This window comes from Canis aureus, chromosome 8 (assembly GCF_053574225.1).
Source record: "Canis aureus isolate CA01 chromosome 8, VMU_Caureus_v.1.0, whole genome shotgun sequence".
Taxonomy (NCBI): Eukaryota; Metazoa; Chordata; class Mammalia; order Carnivora; family Canidae; genus Canis; species Canis aureus.
Genome location: NC_135618.1, coordinates 8,190,296 through 8,208,898, shown reverse-complemented (window position 1 = coordinate 8,208,898; position 18,603 = coordinate 8,190,296). Strand labels below are relative to the sequence as shown.

Below are 18,603 nucleotides of genomic sequence, written 5' to 3'. Positions count from 1 at the left end.
ATTCTCCCACGTAGGGTAGGCTCTGATAAAATCCCAGCAAGTTAGGTTCTGATAAAATAGTTTCTCCTGAGAGTGGGCCTTGTCAAAAACAGAAGACTGTGGTGTATATATGTCAAAATGGTTCCTTTTCTCCTCCCCCTCGCCAGAAGCACTAAATGATTTTTCTCTGATATTCACTGTGAGGACCCGATAGAACTCCTGGAGTTAAAACTCACAAAAGTTTGGGGACCCCTTGGACTGGCTCCCCCTAGAGCTTTTAACTCTCATGCTTGCCCTACTGAGCCTCCTGCGATTTGCCAGTTACCATCTAGGTTTTCCTACCCTGACTGGTTCCTGGTGAGGTTCTTACTTGTGGGTTTCTACTCTGGTAAACTCTGATTTTTTGAATTTGCCCCCCCCCCCAATTTTGGTGCAGTGGTTTGCCCTGTGACCTCACTTCTCTGAGAGAAATGAGAACTGCTGAATTTCAGTTCGTTCAGCTTCTTACTTGTGTTAGGAAACACTGGTTACAAAGAAGCTCCTACATTCCAGACTGAAACCCAGAAGTGCTCAATTAGCATCCTCTTAGCTGAGGAAATGGGGGCCTCTGTCAGATAGAGACAGGCAGCGATTTCTGAAAAGTTCAGTCTAAGTTGGGTCTGGGGGAGGGAAGAGAAGGGTTTACATTCACAGAGTGTTTGTTCTGGACAGTGATCTCTGCACTGTGTACCTCTCCCAACAGTACTTCCAGTGAGGTTATCATCATCATTTTTTAGAAGAGGAAACCCAAGCCAAAAGAGTTAGCAAGAGTTAACAAATTATGGAAAATTACATTTGAAGAAGAACTGAAGTCATTTTATGGGCTTTCAAAAGTGGGCTTTTATTGAGCCTATGCTGCACGCTAGGCTGTGTGGCAGGCATTGAGGACAACTAGAACAGAACACAATCCCTGCAATGCCAGGATATTACAACTTAGGGTCTCCTGGGCCACCCCCGAGAAGGTGAACTGAACATGTAACAATACAAAGGCTTCCTTGAGAAGAAGCGTGGTCCTGATGGCACAGGAGTAGGGTTATCTGGGATGAGCATGACAGGTTTGTGGAAGCTTCCATATAGAGGGAAGGGACTGTGCAAATCACAAGCCACTTGAAACTGAATTGAATTGAAATGGAATTGAAATAGTTTGGTACAGCTGGAGCATTGAGTATTCTTTGGTGATTGGCAAGGGATGAGTTTGGGCGGGAGGTAGGGGGTCAGATTCTGATTTGAAGGTTTTGCACATATTATAAGAAGAGGTTCCTGTTCCATTCTGATATCAATGAGAATGCCACGACTGGCTTTGCTTTTCAACAAGATAATTACGATAGGAAAGGAGGCTAGGGCAGGGAGCCTGGTTAGGAGACTGTCTCTGTGATCCCAGGGAGGAAGACAGAGGGTGCCAACCAGGGCTGTGGCTGTGGAACCAGAGTGAGAAGGAGCAATTTCTGCACAGGACAACCGACTGGCTTCTTGAACCAAACTGATGTAAGGAGGGACAGAAAGGAAGGAGGCTATGAAGATGTCTCGTCTCTGGCTTGGGCAGCTGGCAGGCTGGAGGTATCATTAACAGAAATAGGGAAAACAGAAGGACGAGCAGATTTTGTGGGGGAAGATGGTGATTTTGGTTCTGGACGTGTTGAGTTTGAGATGCATATGGGAAATCCAACCAGCACTATTGGGCAGGGAGACATATGTAACAGGAGCTCACCTGGGAGCTCTGAGCAAAGCGGAAGTCATGGCTGTGGAAGAGTTTTTTAAGGGGAATGTGTGCAGTGAGGATTGAAGAAGCCACAGAAGCTCCGAAACATTCACATTTGAATAAGGAACCAACAGAGAGCAGCTCAGCCAGGACCCCAAGAACGAGTGGAATGATAAGTAGGAGGAGCACCAAGGGAGTGAACACAGAGCAGGCCAAGAGATCTGTGGCTAAGGCTGGCTCAGTGGTCACCAAACTCATCCCCCCGCATTCCTGGATGCATGAGCAAGCTCCATTTCCCAGCCTTTCTGCATGGTGGTGGGGGGGGGGGAGGGGGAGGGGAGGACAGACCAGTGACCAGGGCTGCCAAATGAATGCGGGAGGAGGTAACGTGCAAGTCCATCTTTAAGAGCCAGTCCATCTTCCTCAGGCTCTTTGCCTTCCCATTTATGACCCCCTTGGAGGTTGCATGTAAAAGAAACCTCTGGAAGGAAAGCACTCCGATTTTGAGTTTTATTTGTTACTACAGCAGAGCCTCGCCCACTTTTCTTGACCCTGGCTCTGGAGTCAGATGGCTGTGTTTGAATTTTATCTACAGCTCTTGCTAGCTGTGTAACCTTGAATGAATTGCTTAATTTCTCCGTACTTCAGTTTCCTTATTGGAATAATATAATAATAATAATAATAATAATAATAATATACATAATATACATAATAATAGAATAAATAGCAATAAAATATGTTAAGTAAAAGATATTTTAATAAAATATAACAATAATGTGTTAATAATATCTATCTCATATAATTGAAGGTAAAATGAGGTAACAAGTGTGAAGTATTTAGGACAGAATAAATAATTTAGAAATGTTAGACTCTATGGGAGAGGAGAATGTCAAGAATGGGAGGATAGTTTATAGCTGGAGTCAGCCAACTACAGCTGCAGCCTACAGCCAGCAAACCGCACTGCTGTTTGTGGACAGCTTTTCAGTTTAAGAGGGGTTCTAGATTTTTAAATAGTTGAACTAAATCACATGAGAATTATACAGAATTCAGTTTCAGGATCAATAAATAAAGCTGCACTGGAACACAGCCAGACTCATTTGTTCGTGTATTGTTATGGCTGCTTTTGCACAACAATTGTCACAGAGACCATATGGCTCACAGAGCCTGAGGTAGTCACCACATGACCCTTTATAGTAAAAATGTGTTGAATAAAATGCGCAGAGGTCAAGAAGGATAACTAAAAAGTGTTAACTGGAATTGGCAATAGATCCCCAGTGACCTGGATAATGGCTTTTTTTGGAATGGTAAATTAGAAACTAGATTTTGGTTGCCAGGCTCATCAAAGTGTTTTTTCCTGACTCCGCAGCTTGCTAGCAGTGCAGTCTTGGGAAGTGTCTTAACTTCCATGAGCTTCAATGTCGTCTGCTGTCAACTGGGGTAAACGGAGCTACCTTCTTAAGTTTCTGTAAGGATTAGCAATAATGCACGTAAACCATAAAACACAGTGTCTGGTTTATAACAGGTGCTCAATAAATGCAAGCTCCTGCGGCATCTAATCTGCTGTCCCCAAAATTATTGTTCCTTTATGGGTAGTGCCTTTTTACTTTTAATATTTTTGCCTTCCGTGCTCTGATGTTTTACATTATGTGCCAAATCTCTGCCAGAGACAGACACAAACCTGTTTCCAACCCCAGCACTCTAACCCTCTCACCTTATTCTACTTTTCCTTTTCTCATAGAACTTACCATCTCTCACATCTAGAGAATTCATTAATTTACCATGTTGATTGTTTAGTGTCTGTCTTCTCTACTAAAATGTAAGCTTCTTGGCTACTTTTTTTTTTTTTTAACATATTTTCAGTACCTAAACAGTACCTGGCATACAGTAGGGGCTCAATTAGTAGTTGCTGAATGACTAAATGAAAAAAAAAGAATAAGTGAAGAATTTTGTTTTTGTTGTTGTTTTTATCCTGCTCAGGACTGGATGTGCTCCTTCCAATGGGGGATTTGTGTTATTTCTCATCTCTGTAAAATTCTCAACTATTATCTGTTGAAATAATAAAATAAATCAAGTAATAAATCAAAGGGAGCCTCTGCTCTATCCCCCTATTTTCTCCCGGAACTTTTTTTTTTTTTAAGATTTTATTTATTTATTCATGAGACACACACAGAGAGAGGCAGAGACACACAGGCAGAGGGAGAAGGAGCTCCCTGTTAGGAGCCCGATGTGGGACTCGATCCCAGGACCTTGGGATCATGACCTGAGCCAAAGGCAGATGCTCAACTGCTGAGCCACCCAGGTGCCCCTCTCCCAGAACTCTTTTTTGAATTTTTTTGAATATGTCAGCCCAGTCAACCTATCCTCAGTGACTCCCGAGTTATTTCTTACATTTGACAACTGTTTAAGCTTTCTGGTTTATTCTAAGGCAATTTCCTCAGCTCTGTCATTTTAGTCTCTTTTCAGCTGTGTCTAGCCTACTGTTCAAACTGTTAATGGAATTTCTATTTCAATGACAATATTTTTTGTGCCTAGAATTTCTATGTCTTTCCTTTTCCTTCCTGCCTCTTCCTTCCCATTCTTTCCTGTGCTTGTTTCATGGTTTCTTCTTATCTTCACTTTATCTTCTTGAATATTTTAAGTATTCCTATACTGAAATTTCTTTCAGGCTTTCCTGTTCTCTCTAGTTCTTGGGGTGTGAAACCTTCCATTTTTAAATTAGCTGGATATCTAGTAATGGTTCATTTCTTCATGCAGTCTGTAATTTTGGATCATGAGCTCCCCTTCAACTGAAAGTGTTTGGAATGTGCCTTTTCTAGGGTCTTGGGAGTTAGCAACTGAAAAGGCTCCTAAAATGTATCACTGAATGGCCCGTCTTTGGAGGCTGAGTTAGGAGGCAGTATGGTGCAGATGTGAGGAAATGTGCCTTAAGTTCTCCTCCCCACTGTGAACTTATTTTTGCAACTGTGGGCAAATTACTCTTTGTGTCTTTATATTCTTATCTATAAAATAAAGATCACAATTCTTATTTCCTAGAGATGTTGTAAGGAATTAGCGAGAAAATAAAACTAAGGAACTTGGCACAATGTTCAGTATGTATTAAGTGTTAATAAATGCTAAAAATATTATAAATACATAGGACCTATTATATCACTTGTCAATATTTTCTCCTTGCTTTTTAAAAAAAATTTTTTTAAAAGATTTTATTTATTTATTCATGAGAGACACAGGGAGAGAGACAGAGACACAGGCAGAGGGAGAAGCAGGCTCCCCATGGGGAGCCTGATGCGGGACTCGATTCCGGGACCCCAGGATCGACACATCCTGAGCCCAAGGCAGATGCCCAACCACTGAACCACACAGGCTTGTTTTTTAATATAAAAGAAGAAACTTAATGCTCAGGAAAATAGCTTCCTTATTGTTTTACACGATTTTATTTATTTATTTATTTGAGAGAGAGAGCATGAGAGAGCTTGCATGTAAGAGAGCATCAGCAGTGTGGAGGGGCAGAGGGGGAGGGAGAAGCAGGTTCCTCACTGGGTGCAGAGCCCCACTTGGAGCTCGATCCCAGGATCCTGGGATCATGACCTGAGCCCAAGGCAGACGCTTAACCGACTGAGCCATCCAGGTACCCCTGGAAAATAGCTTCTGAATATGACTATGAAATGGATAGCCAGCCATTACATTTGGACATTGGTTAGATCTCTCGGCTTTATTTGTGGCATATGTTAGTTGAAGATGGGGGGACAAAACCCTCAAGAACACACTGACTTGGCTTTCAGCACTCACAGAGGAGCACTGATGAGCAGTAGAAGGAAGTTTCAGACATTATCCTCTTTTTCGACAAAAAGCCTAATTAGAAGTTGGATCATTTGCCAACTACTTTGGATTATTAAAATACAGCAGGAGGGAGAGTTCTTCTGCTGACAGGAAAATGGCCTAGATAAATTTCCCTAGTTTTATTAAAATAGAAAATATATTTGACTTCTTGACTGTGTTGTCATTGGCCATTAGTCCTTTTCAGAAATAGAAAAGCAGAATTTTAGATCTGTAACTGGTACTCTGTAAATACTGTTGATTCATTTTCAGAAAGGGATAGAGAGACGCAGGCAAATTCTTGGACAAGAGAACCTCATATTACTCCATTTCCTTCTCATGTAACTTAAACCACAAACCTTTCTTTAATTAATTGCTGTTTTGGAACTGTGGGGAAGATGGGGCTGAAGGGCAAAAGTCAGTGAATAAAGGCTATAGGCCAGTGTGATCTATCAGGGAATATGCTGTTACCTGTAAATGCCTCAAAAATGATTTATTTATTTTTTTTTTTTTTCAAAAATGATTTATAATTCTAATTTTCATACAACATTTACAAAGGCTAAAATGAAAAACATTTAAATAGAGAGACATTTCTAGATTTTAGTTACCTGATCTTCATAATCAGAGCCTGTATCAATGGTCTCTCCAGTATCCAACATCATTGAAGGATCAAGGTCACTGGAACCTAAGATTAGAAAAGAAAAGATTACCTGGGGAAGGTGGTGTGTGTATGTTTCTAAAGCAAACTACCTCCCATTAGATTCCCGTATTGTTCTGAGGGTTACATTTAATTCACAAATGTCTTTAGATTCTTCTCTTCTGCTGGGCACCATGTTTGGGCTCCCAGATAGAAAACACAGATACTCTAGACAGTGTCCGGCCTTAAGAAGAAGACAGCCTTGTGGAGGAGACTGATTTGTCAACAGCAAGTTTCAGAAACCAAAATAAAGAGCTACTAATTCTGACTAGTAGTGGGAGTGATGATGGCATTAAGAATTAAGCACAAGGGATGCATCGATGAGCCTGAGTTTGAGGGTGAGTAAGGATGGATGGTCCAGGAGGAGCAGTGGTTTAGGGGTGTAGTAGTAAATGAGATAGAAGGAACACTGTGAGCTAAGTATGGAGTAGTAGGAGAGGAGCAAGGAAGTTCCAGAAATAAGTGGAGCCGAGTTTGCTCACTCCATGAAAACTGACAATTTTTTCCTCCAGCCTTTGGGCCACTTTAGTCCCTGATGATATGAAGAATCTGGTTAACTTAATGTATTAATAGAGAGCTCACCCCCCCAACCACCCTCCCCTCGTACTACAGGTTACATTAATTTGCTTATCCATTAATCCTCCAGGCTCAAACTTAAACCGGTAATTTTCATAATGGGGCTCCTGCAGCACACCTGATGTATCACCCTTGTTTAATGACTCTTTCCTCCTGGGAAATACATACCACCTAACTAGCCAGAAAGACAATTCAGTGCTGCTCATAAAATGCCATACATCCCTGTGAATAAACAAACCACTCGGCGTTTCATTGTACGTAGACTTATCTCTGCCAAAGAATTCTTGGTCAGAAGACACAATGAGTAATGTTTAATGAAGGCGGATTTTTTAAAAAAGATTTTATTTATTCATGAGAGAGACAGAGAGAGAGGCAGAGACATAGGCGGAGGGAGAAGCAGGCTCCCTGTGGGGAGCCTGATGTGGGACTCAATCCCAGGACCCTGGGATCATGCCCTGAGCCAAAGGCAGATGCTCAACCACTGAGCCACCCAGGTGTCCCACTGAAGGCAGATTTTTACAAAAATGTCAAGCATCTCACATGCTTCTCAGATACAGACCTCCCCCAGAGAGGCTGCTTTCAGACTTTCTTTCAAAGAGAGATTCAAGGTGTGTCCTCACACAGTCTTTTCTCATCTCTTCTCTTCTTTTTTTTTCTACTCATCATTACCCCTACTGTATATCAAATCAACTAAGGACTAGCCCACTGTCATACTAAGTACTAAGCAGTGACACCCTTGTTTTTGTGTATCTTTATAATTTTTGTAAAGGATGATAAAATTTTTCAGAATGGAGACACTTGACCCATCAAAGAAACTTGAAAAAGTAACTAACTGTGCAGTTGCCACATATGGTTGCATAGGTGTGCAGAGCACAACTGGGTGATGCCATCATGTCACAAGAGCAGCAGCGCTTGCCAAGTCCATTGTCAATAAGGTAGTTGGCAGAAAGCAGTGGGGAAGACAGTGCACCACATGCTATCAACAAGGTGAGACTAGAGGGGTCACTTGCAAACTTAAATTTTATATATAATTTAAAAAAGTAGTGGCACCATATGCAATTTTTCTATCTTTGTGCTTTTTCTGTTTTTCAAATAAGAAATTGTATAAGGTTTATGGGAGGGCCAAAATATTTGATTGTCTTGAAGCTCATTTTGGGATCAGTTTGCACTTAGGGCAGTCCAGATGTCAGAAGGAAACGCGTATTTTTCCATTATAGGCCCATGGAGGTTTTAGAACCCGTATTTCACAGAATACCGCCTCCTCATTTTAGAAAAGAAGAAAATGAGTTTTGCAGAAGTCAAACAACCTGGGCTAGATCCTACAGGAAGTAAGTGAGATCAAAGACAGAAGTCATAACTCCCATTTCTCCCAACACATCCTAATCCTGCCCACTCCAAATTCGAAACGAGAGCAACCCAAACAGCTTTATGAATATGATCGTTCATTACAATACCCTACAGGACAGGAGTTGGAGGAATTTGCCATCTCGTCCACATTCTGAGAAAGTGAGTAACAGTGGATGATGAGGCGTGTCACCAGGTGGCTGCGGGAATGGAAGAACCAGATGTGGAATCAAGGAGTGTCAATCGATGCTCCTTTCTGGGTGGTTGCTATTGACAGCATCAGTAAAGGTAATGCAAATTTTATTGAGCTTTCATTATTTCCCTAATATGGATATTACCCACCACTGACTTGTAAAAATGGTGCAGGTACTTGGATTCAAACGATACAGCTGTGCTTGGAGTGATTCATGTGGAATGAGCAATGTGATCTGAACACAAACGCTTATTAAACCTACGGCCACTTTTATAGTTCCTGTGTCCTACTTACTTTGTTCAATTAGAAACCGTTTTTAAAAAAGTACAAATTTTGAAGGGCTCTCAACCTGGTTAACAGATATTATGCATTAATATTTGAAACTGGAGCAAGATGGCTAGAAAACTATCAGCAATGGTAGAAAGAAGAGATCTTTGTTTAAGGAAGAAGAAAAAAAATCCTCTTAAAAAAAACAACTCCTGCTTACAGAGAAGAAGAGACTGGCTTTCCTAATAAAATACTTTTAACAGAAATTTTATTGTATCATTAAAGGATGGAATTTCTTGACACGTTGTTGCTCTTGGCAACAGTACTAATAAATCAGAGGAAGCCACAGACAATGGATATCATTATCAGCTCAGAGAGTGATTGAATGGCTTTCATTTTCTTTTAGCATCGGTTGCTTGGTTTGCTGAAAATGGGGCCGTTAATAACCATCTAAGGTTTGACATACAAAAGAGGGAGGTAAATATAGATATATGTACACATTTTTGCCTTCTTTCATTGAACAATTTAACACATAAAACACCTGGGATGATCTCTTTACTCAAAAAGGACAGCAAATTTAGGGCATTCTGGAAAAGTGATAGTATGGCTTTCACTTCCCCCTATTTTGAATTTCTCAATTTCTTTCAGATTTAAAAATATTCCTTCTATAGATACAGAGCTGAAATAGAATCCCCCAGGGAGCACTCAGTGTCACCAGTTTCAGATGTAGAATGGTCTTCAGAAAGATTATTTTCAGGTTGTCTCCTCAAGTTTAAGTGGGAAGATGGGACGCCTGGGTGGCTCAGTGGTTGAGCGTCTGCCTTCAGCCCAGGGCGTGATCCTAGAGACCCAGGATTGACCCACGTCGGGCTCCCTGCATGGGGCCTGCTTCTCTCTCTGCCTGTGTCTCTGCCTCTCTCTCAGTGTCTCTCATGAATAAATAAATAAAATCTTTAAAAAAAAGTTTAAGTGGGAAGATGGTACAAATTCACTCTCGAGGTACTGGGAGGCTAACCATGTTGCCTTCTGGGACAACGTTACAGACTTTTGTCCTCCTAGTGGCTCTTCAATCGGAAGGTTTAGGAAGGTCCTCCTTGCACTTCGAGTCCCAGATAAAGAAGCACACCTGCAAGGCAGGGCTTCCTGGGCAGGGAAGGGTCTGCAGATAAAGCTCCTCTAAGGCATCACCTGCCCCCCTGAGGAAAGCAGTCTCTCCCTCGTCCTGTCCCTTCTGCTAAACTGTGAGCAGCTTTAGGTGGCATATTGTATTTCATCTCTACATACAAGAGCAAAGCTTAGAAGTTTAATCCATTTGCTACACATATGCTGAATAACTGAAAGACGCATTAAAGGGACATTGACATTTTGCTTTTGCACATCTTGACCTTCTCCATTCTCTTCGCAAACATCACATCCCTCCTAAGTGCCTCTGCTGTGAGGCGCAGAGAACCCCGCTCCCATTCCGGGAGGCAGGGAAAGTCTTAGTAACAGTCTGCATTGGAATTCCTTTGGAAAGAGCATTGTGTTTCTTCGGGAAAATATCTGGACGGTAGTTGGGCCTAGAAGGTGAGCTCCTTAAGGGAGCTGGTGTTGGGACAGTTCCGGGAGAGATGAGCAGGAGTGATTTTGCAGTTACTCCATGGCAGGGCAGGGGCAGGAAGGAAAAGAGAGAAGGCAAAGAGAGAGGAAGAGAGGAGGAGAGGCTGTGAGGCCACGTGCTCAGACAAGTGGCCCAGTTGAGGTGACCAGCTGGGTGGAGAGGGCTTCGGCGGTGTCTCCTACGAGATTCACACTGTGTCTCAAACACCCACACATACCCTCCATCCTCGTGAAGTCCTGCACGCTGATAAAGGCCAGAGATTTTTAACAAACAGCCCTCTACCTGGTGATATCATCACAACTGTGATCCACACCCGGAGGAAAAGTACAGGGGACTCTGCTGGGGTCTGATCTCTTCTGGGCTGGGGGCTGCGCACGCCTCCTGGGGCAAATCACATTCAAACTGAGATACAAAATGGGATCCGGTGAAGGAGGGGTTGGGGGTGAGACTGTCGAGGGGATGCCTGGTTGTATTTTGCTGGGGAGGCAGGGTGGTCAGAGCTGCATTTGGTGAGGTTCCCCACCGCAGCAACAGGATTGAGCAGATGGGAGAGGCCAGGGGGGAAGGAAGAGGCTGGCAAAGAATGACAGAGCCCTGGCAGGTGCAGCGGGGATAAAGAACAGGACTCCCAAGGTGTCCCTGAGGAATGATGATTGGTGTGGGCTGTGAGACCGTGGGACATTTCTTTGCCTGACTCCCTTCTTCATAGAGAGAAGCTGCATGATCTCACTCGTATGTGGAATCTAAAACAAGTACACTGAAGCAGAGAGTAGGGCGGTGGTTGCCATGGCATGTGGGTGGGGAAAATGGGGAGCTGTTGGCCAAACGGTGCAAGGTTACGGTCCCGTAGGATGAATAAGTCTAGGGATGCAATACACAACCTGGTGATGATAGTTAATAACACCGTATTAAGTACTGGAAAGTTGCTGAAAGCATAGATTTCGGGGGCTCTCATCACACACAGAAAAATGGTGACTATGAGAAGAGATGCCAGTCAGTAGTCATTTCTCCATGTACGTGTATGCCAAGTCACCATGGTGCACCTCTTAGATATATGGAAATTTTATTTAAAAAACTTAATAGAAAGCCATTCCCATGGAGGTGATATGGGAGCTGTGGGGCAGCTGAGATTCTGCAAAGACAGTGTCCAGAGAGAAGAGAAGGGAAGACTAGAGGGACAAAGCCCCAGGGGCTGACAATCCACGGAGCAGTGGCCATAGACATGGCCCGTTTAACTGGGTGAGTCAGCAGCATTTACAAGCCTGGAGAGTTCCCCTACAGATGCAGGCTTCTGTTTTCTCTTGAAAGAGAGAAACACCCATCAACAACTGGCCAATTCCTTAATGGCAACCATACCATAAGGCTTCGGAGTGGCTGCCTCCTGTAGGGGAGACATCGTGAGTTTCCAGTTTACCACATCCCCCCCCTCGCTCACTGCATCACCAAGGGCTGCTATACATAGAACAGGCTTATTTTAAGGCTGGAGAGGACTCAGCTTGTAGGGGAACTTGTGGGAGTTGAGGCTGTGAGCAGACTCCTCTGTTCAGAAGTCTTGGAATATAGAGAGGAAAGATGAGGTCCCTGGAAACTTCTGCTATGGGGCAGGTGCTGTGCATTCTGAGGACACAGCACCTGCTCTCAGGCTGTTTACTGCTAGCACGGAAGCTGGCACAGCTCAGCCCTACAGGCTGAGGCCACTTTGGAGAAATGCCCCTAGAGAGCCACAAAGTGTCAGGTATTCTAAAGAAGGCAGCTTAGAGGACGTGGAGAAAAAGAAACACTCACATTGTTGGTGGGAAAGCAAAGTGGTGCAGCCACTGTGGAAAACAGCATGGAAGCTCCTCAAAAAATTAAGAAAAGGGACCTACTATATCATCCAGTAATTCTCTTACTGGGTATTTACCCAAAGAATACAAAAATGCTCATTTTAAAAGTCATATGCACCCCTGTGTTTATTGCAGCATTATGTACAATAACCAAATTAGGTAAGCAGCCCTGGGCCCACTGAGAGACGAATGAATAAAGAAGACATGGTATATATGTGCCATGGAACATTATGCAGCCACAAAAAAGAATGAAATCTTGCCATTTGCAACAACATGGGTGGGTCTAAAGAGTAAAATGCTACCTGAAATCAGTCAGAGGAAAGACAAATATACAACTTCACTCAACAACAAATATGTTGTATATTTGTATATACAACAAATATACAAATTCACATGTGGAATTTAAGAAACAAAAAATAGGGTCTTAGCTATAATAAGCTCATGGTTACCAGAGGGGGAGTGGGTGGGGAAATGGATGAAAGAGGTGAAGGATGGGGAGAGTACACCCACCGTGATCTGCACTTAGTAGGGTACAGAACTGTTGAATCACTCTATCATACACTGATGCTAATATAACACTGTATCTTAACTATACTGGAACTAAAATTAAAATAAATAAATTAAAAAAAAAAACAAATCAGCTCCTTCACTCCACTGTCTTAGCAAACCGAGGATACCGAGCAGTTAGATATTTGTTGTTAGAGATCTAAGTAAATGTTCTAAATAAAAGATGGACTTAAAGCACAGATAACACAGCAGTTTCCAGAGCAGCACACACTGGACTATATGCTCCTACATGCTTCTCAGTGTCCCATCTTTCCCTGCAATAGGCCACCTTATTGTAGCTGTGGCTGGAAAACCAGCCAGGTGGGGTTACATTGTTCCCCGTGCTCGGTGGAGCTGCCCAGAGAGACCACTGCTTTGCCTTTCTTTTCATTCTGCCTTTCTTTGAAGCTACCCTTAAGGTGCTTCAAATCAAATATGGTCAAGTGTTTTAAGTGTTTAGCCTTTTCTTTTCTTTTCTTTTTTCTTTTTTTTTTTTTGCCTTTATCCACTGAGGTCATTACCAAGAAGAAAGGACAGGACTGGGACAAAGATTTGAGAGTCATTGGACACCTGAGAGGCTCAGAGGTTGAGCGTCTGCCTTTGGCTCAGGGTCTGATCCTGGGATCCGGGACAGAGTCCCACATCGGGCTCCCTGCAGGGAGCCTGCTTTTCTCTCTGCCTGTGTCTCTGCCTCTCTGTGTGTCTCTCATGAATAAGTAAATAAATCTTAAAAAAAAAAAAAAACAAAGAGAAAGAGAGTCATCCACATTGGAATGGAGAGATGAGACCGTGAGGGACAATGGGTTGATCAGAGTCAGAAAGCAAAAGAGAGTGAGAGAAGGATCAGGGACCGCCTAGATAGGGAGTGTGATGGCCCTGCGCTGCTCCCCAGCATCAAATTTCTAGGTGTGAGTTCTTAGGAAGGGAAGGCACAAAGACAAAACGGGAGCTGTGGGTTGGGATGGGAGTAGCTACCAGGCAGAAGGGGAGACTTTTCCAATGGGGTGCAGCAAAGACAAGTATGAGTTGGGGGTCCTGGGGGGACTGTAACTTTTCATTGCTGCACAAAGAATGAGCTAGATTAGATTTTTTCAATTATAGTAACATAGGTCCTGTGCGACATTGACGCCTGCTAATCTACTTGTGCAGGGACTGGAAGAAAAGCATTAACTCTAAAGGCCAGATGGATATTCTTTCTTTTCTGTTTTGTATCTTTATTTGTAAACCAGAAAGTGTAAAGCTCGGACGGTGTCATCTTAAAACCTTATAGCAGACAGTCAAGCTCCAGACACTTGGCAGGTGGTCAGGCCATACTGTTGCCTGAAGGACACAGTGACTTACCTGCTGCAGCTTCTTTGTTTGGGAATAACTTGCTGTCAACTGCCATGCTGATGTCATAGAACACCTCATCTTCGTCTCGGTCAGCGTCAAACTGGGCGAAATCAGGACAAACAAGTTGGGAACAAGAGAAGACAGAAATTAGTTCATTCCCAAATATAAAGAGCATGCATCACACCATTGTATTGCTAATGAAGCAGGTCAACAGGAATTAAAGCCCTTGAATCTTCAACAGACACTTAGAGAGTTTTTCAGCCTAGATTACATATCAGAGAAGGATATTGGGGAATAAGTGTACAGTCAATCACTTATGCTTAAGAAAAATGGGTAGAATTCTCTTACTTTATAAAGCAAGCTTTAGAAAAAAATGATAATTGAAATTTACCTTGTGCCTTCTGGCTCTTAGAGTTTTGTTTTTAATTAAAAGAACCATGAAAATACATAGTTCTAAACAATAGGAGGGGATTTTCTAATGTACTGTTAAAAAGAGAAGGAGCCCCCAAACCAAATTTTAGTTGCTTCACTAGATACTATAAATACTATATGATAGATGTAGTCTGTAGACATTAGACTTGATGTAAATTATAGATTTAAACATTTTACCATTCTTTAAAATTTACAAAAATTTAAATATTAAACAAAGTGGTTATATTTGTAAGTCCTGTATGTCCCAGGTTGTGCAGTGGTTTTTAAAAAATACATGTTTATCTCTTTAGTTTTTAAAAAGAGCTTTGCTGAATTATAATAAACATATAATAAATTGTATATACTTAAAGTGTACAAGTTGGTACGTTTTGACGTCTTCATCTGTATACCCGTGAAATCATCATAAAAATCAAAATAGTGAACGTAACTATCACCCTCAAAAGTTTCCTTGTGCCCCCTGAGAATGAATCCCTTTCTCCTGCCCCTCTACCTGGTAATCATTGATCCTACATTTCTCTAACTATAGATTATTTTGCATTCTCTAGAATTTCAGATGCAAGGATTTATATAGCATTAAATTTTTTAGTCTGGATTCTTTCACCCAGCTCAGTTATTCTGAGAGTCATCAATGTTGTATCTATCATTCATCCCTTTTCATTGCTGAGTAGTATTCTCCTGTATGCATATACTGTTAAATTCATCCTGAGTTTATAATGTCTTTCAGCTCAGACATTATAATTTTCATCTCTAGATGTCTGATTTGAGTCTTTAAAAAAAATCTATGTCTCTATTTAAGGTTTTGAATATCTGAAATACAATTATAACTTTTAATGTCCTTTGCTAATTCTAACATCTGGTGTTTCTTTGCATGTTCGGTAGTTTTTATTGGATGCCAGGCATCATCATTTTGACTGTGTTGGGTGTTAGATATTTTTGTAGCCCTATAAATATTCTTGTGCTTTGTTCTAGAATGCAGTTCAGTTACTTGGAAACAACTCGATCCTTTCAGATTTTGGTTTTAAGACTTGTTGGGCTGACCAAAAAATTGCTAGAACTGATACACAAATTCAGTAAAGTTGCAGGATGCAAAATAAACATGCAGAAATCTGTTGCATTTCTATACATCAATATACATCTGTTGCAATTTCTATACATCAAGGAAGAAAAATCAAGGAATCAATCCCATTTACAACTGCATAAAGAACCACAAGATACCTAGGAATAAACCTAACCAAATAGGTAAAAGATCTGTACTCTGAAAACTGTAAAATACTGATGAAAGAAATGTCATCATTAGAGATGACACAAAGAAGTGAAAAAAACATTCCATGCTCATGGATTGGAAGAACAAATATTATTAAAATGTTTATATTATCCAAAGCACTCAATACATTTAATGCAATCCCTATCAAAATATCAGCATTTTTCACAGAGCTAGAATAATCCTAAAGTTTGTATGGAACCACAAAAGACTCTGAATAGCCAAAGCAATCTTGAAAAAAGCAAAGCAAAGTTGGAGGCATCATGATTCCAGAGTTCACTATTACAAAGCCATAGTGACCAAGATGGTAATGGTACTGGCACAAATACAGACACATAGATCAATGGAATAGAATAGGAAATCCAGAAATGAACCCACAAGTATATGGGTAATTAATCTTCAACAAAGTAGGAAAGAGTATCTAATGGATAAAAGCCTCTTCAACAAATGGTGTTGGGAAAATTGTTGAGTGACATGCAGAAGAATAAAACTGGACCACTTTCTTACACCATTAATAAGAATAAATTCAAAATGTATGAAAGACCTAAATGTGAGACGAAACCATCAAAATCCTAGGGGGCAACACAGGCAGTAACCTCTTTGACATCAACTGTAGCAACTTCTTACTAGATGGGTCTCCGGAGGCAAGGAGAACAAAAGCAAAAATAAACTATTGGGACTTCATCAAAGTAAAAACTTCTGCACAGTGAGGGAAGCAATCAATACAACTAAAAGGCAACCTACAGAATGGGAGAAGATATTTACAAATGACATATATGATATAGGATTAGCACCCCAAATATATAAAGAACATCAAACTCAATACCCACAAAACAAATAATCCAGTTAAGAATTGGGCAGAAGAGATGAATAGACATTTTTTCCAAGGACATTCAGATGACTAACAGACCTACTCAAAGATGCTCATCATCACTCATCATCAGGGAAATAGAAATCAAAACTACAGTGAGATATTACACCAGTCAGAATGACTAAAATTAACAACACGGAAGGCCACAGGTGTTGGCAAGGATGCGGAGAAAGAGGAATCCTATTACACTGTTGGTGGCAATGCAAACTGGTGCAGCCCCTTTGGAGAACAGTATGGAGGGTCCTCAAAAAAGTTAAAAATAGATCTACCCTATGATCCAGCAATTGTACTACTAGCTATTCAGCTGAAAGATACAAAAATACAGATTTGAAGGGGTATATGCACCTCAATGTTTATAGCAGCATTATCAACAATAGCCAAGTTATGGAAAGAGCCCAAGTGTCCATCAACTGATGAATGGATAACAAAGATGTGGTACTGGGGTGCTTGGGTGGCTCAGTCAGTTAAACATCTGCCTTCAGCTCAGGTCATGATCTCAAAGGATTGAGCCCCGCATTGGGGCTCCCTGCTTCTCCCTCTTCCTCTGCTCCTCTCCTTGCTCATATTCTCTCTCTCTCTCAAATAAATAAAATCTTTAAAAAAAGACGTGGTGTGCGTATATAGACACACACACACACATATATATGTATATATATTTATATATATAATGGAATATTACTCAGCCATAAAAAAGAATGCAATCTTGCCATTTGCAACGGCATGGTTAGAACTAGAGGGTATCATGCCAAGTGGAGTAAGTCAGTAAGAGACAAATACCACTTGATTTCACTCCTCTGAGGAATTTAAGAAACAAAACAAATGAACACGTGGGGGGTGGGATAAAAAGAATCAGACTCTTAACTATAGAGAACAAACTGATGATTACCAGAGGGGAGGGGGAGGGGGATGGGGGAGATAAGGGACAGGTGCGCTCCTTAATGGAGTGCACGCTTGTTGTGATGAGAACCGAGTGATGTATGTGAGTGATGAGTCACTAAATTCTCCACCTGAAACTAGTGTTGCACTGTACGTTAACTAACTGGAATTTAAATAAAAAAATTGAAAAAAAAAAAAAGACTTGTTGAGTTGGACCAGAGCATTGTTAAGTATACAGCCAATCATTCCCCACAGTGGAGGCAAGACTCTTCAAAGTACTGTACCTAGTACCTGGTGAATTAAGTAGTTTTCTAGTTCGGTTGGTAGAAAAAAAAAAGCACTATTTCAAGCCTGGTGTAGCACTAGCTAATCTTTTCGGGTGGTTTCCTCTCAGATTTGGGTAGTTTGCTTACATGCATGCATTGCTTAGCACCGGGCTGACTACTGGAGGGGAGCCCACATCTCTGCTCTGTCCTCTGCCCTCCAGTCACCTTGGGATCTTAGACTCTCAGCTGTGTCTGCTCAACCCAGGGGGTCCCCAAATTTCCACGAGGCTTCCTTCTTTTTGCTCCAAACCTGGGAACTCCCCAGGCACGCTGCATTTGTTTCTTAGGGAATCACCTTATTGCTTGAGGGAAGGTGTCTGGAAAATTGTTTTTTAAAATATTTTCTTTGGGGGGCACTTGGGTGGCCCAGTGGGTTAAGCATCTGCCTTCGGCTCAGGTCATGATCCCGCCCCTGTATTGGGCTTCCTGCTCAAGGGGGGAGCCTGCTTCTCCCCCCGCACCTCCTCTCTGCTTATGATCTCTCTCTCACACTCTTTGTCTCTCTTTCAAATAAATAAATAAAATCTTTAAAAATATGTCTCTTTTCTTTTTCTTTTGTTTGTTTCACATGGGAGGGGAAGAAAATCCAGTCTCCTTTATTCCATCTGGGTCAGAAGTCTCAATTCTTTAGCTTTGAATCTTAATTACTATCTTGAAGGTATTTAAGAAGATTTACACGATTTATTCCTTCATATTCTCCTACTGAAGCATTTCACCCTTCTTGGTGAGGGAAATCGTGGAAGCCTAAATTAGAAAGTTATTTCTTTAGCTCCTCTTAGCGCTAAAGCACATCTGAACTGTGCTTCAAAGTGCTTTCACCGTGTCACCGGCCCATGGGAAGGAAAGGTGAGGCAGACAGTTTTCTTCTATTTCACAGGTGAGGAAGGATCTACTTAGCGATGTCATGACTTTCTCGAGTCAAACAG

At 41.6% G+C, this 18,603-nt stretch overlaps 1 protein-coding gene across 3 annotated transcripts in view; it reads right to left on the bottom strand.

The window, feature by feature from the left end:
- The window catches only part of AK5 (adenylate kinase 5), a 235,997-nt gene that overhangs the window by 99,003 nt on the left and 118,391 nt on the right, over positions 1–18,603 (bottom strand). For all 3 annotated transcript variants that reach the window (XM_077905099.1, XM_077905097.1, XM_077905098.1), the window contains 2 exons: positions 13,921–14,011; positions 6,139–6,215 (listed from right to left, as the gene is read on the bottom strand). In XM_077905099.1, coding sequence (XP_077761225.1) covers positions 6,139–6,215; positions 13,921–14,011 — 168 coding nt within the window. The remainder of the gene's footprint in view (positions 1–6,138; positions 6,216–13,920; positions 14,012–18,603) is intronic.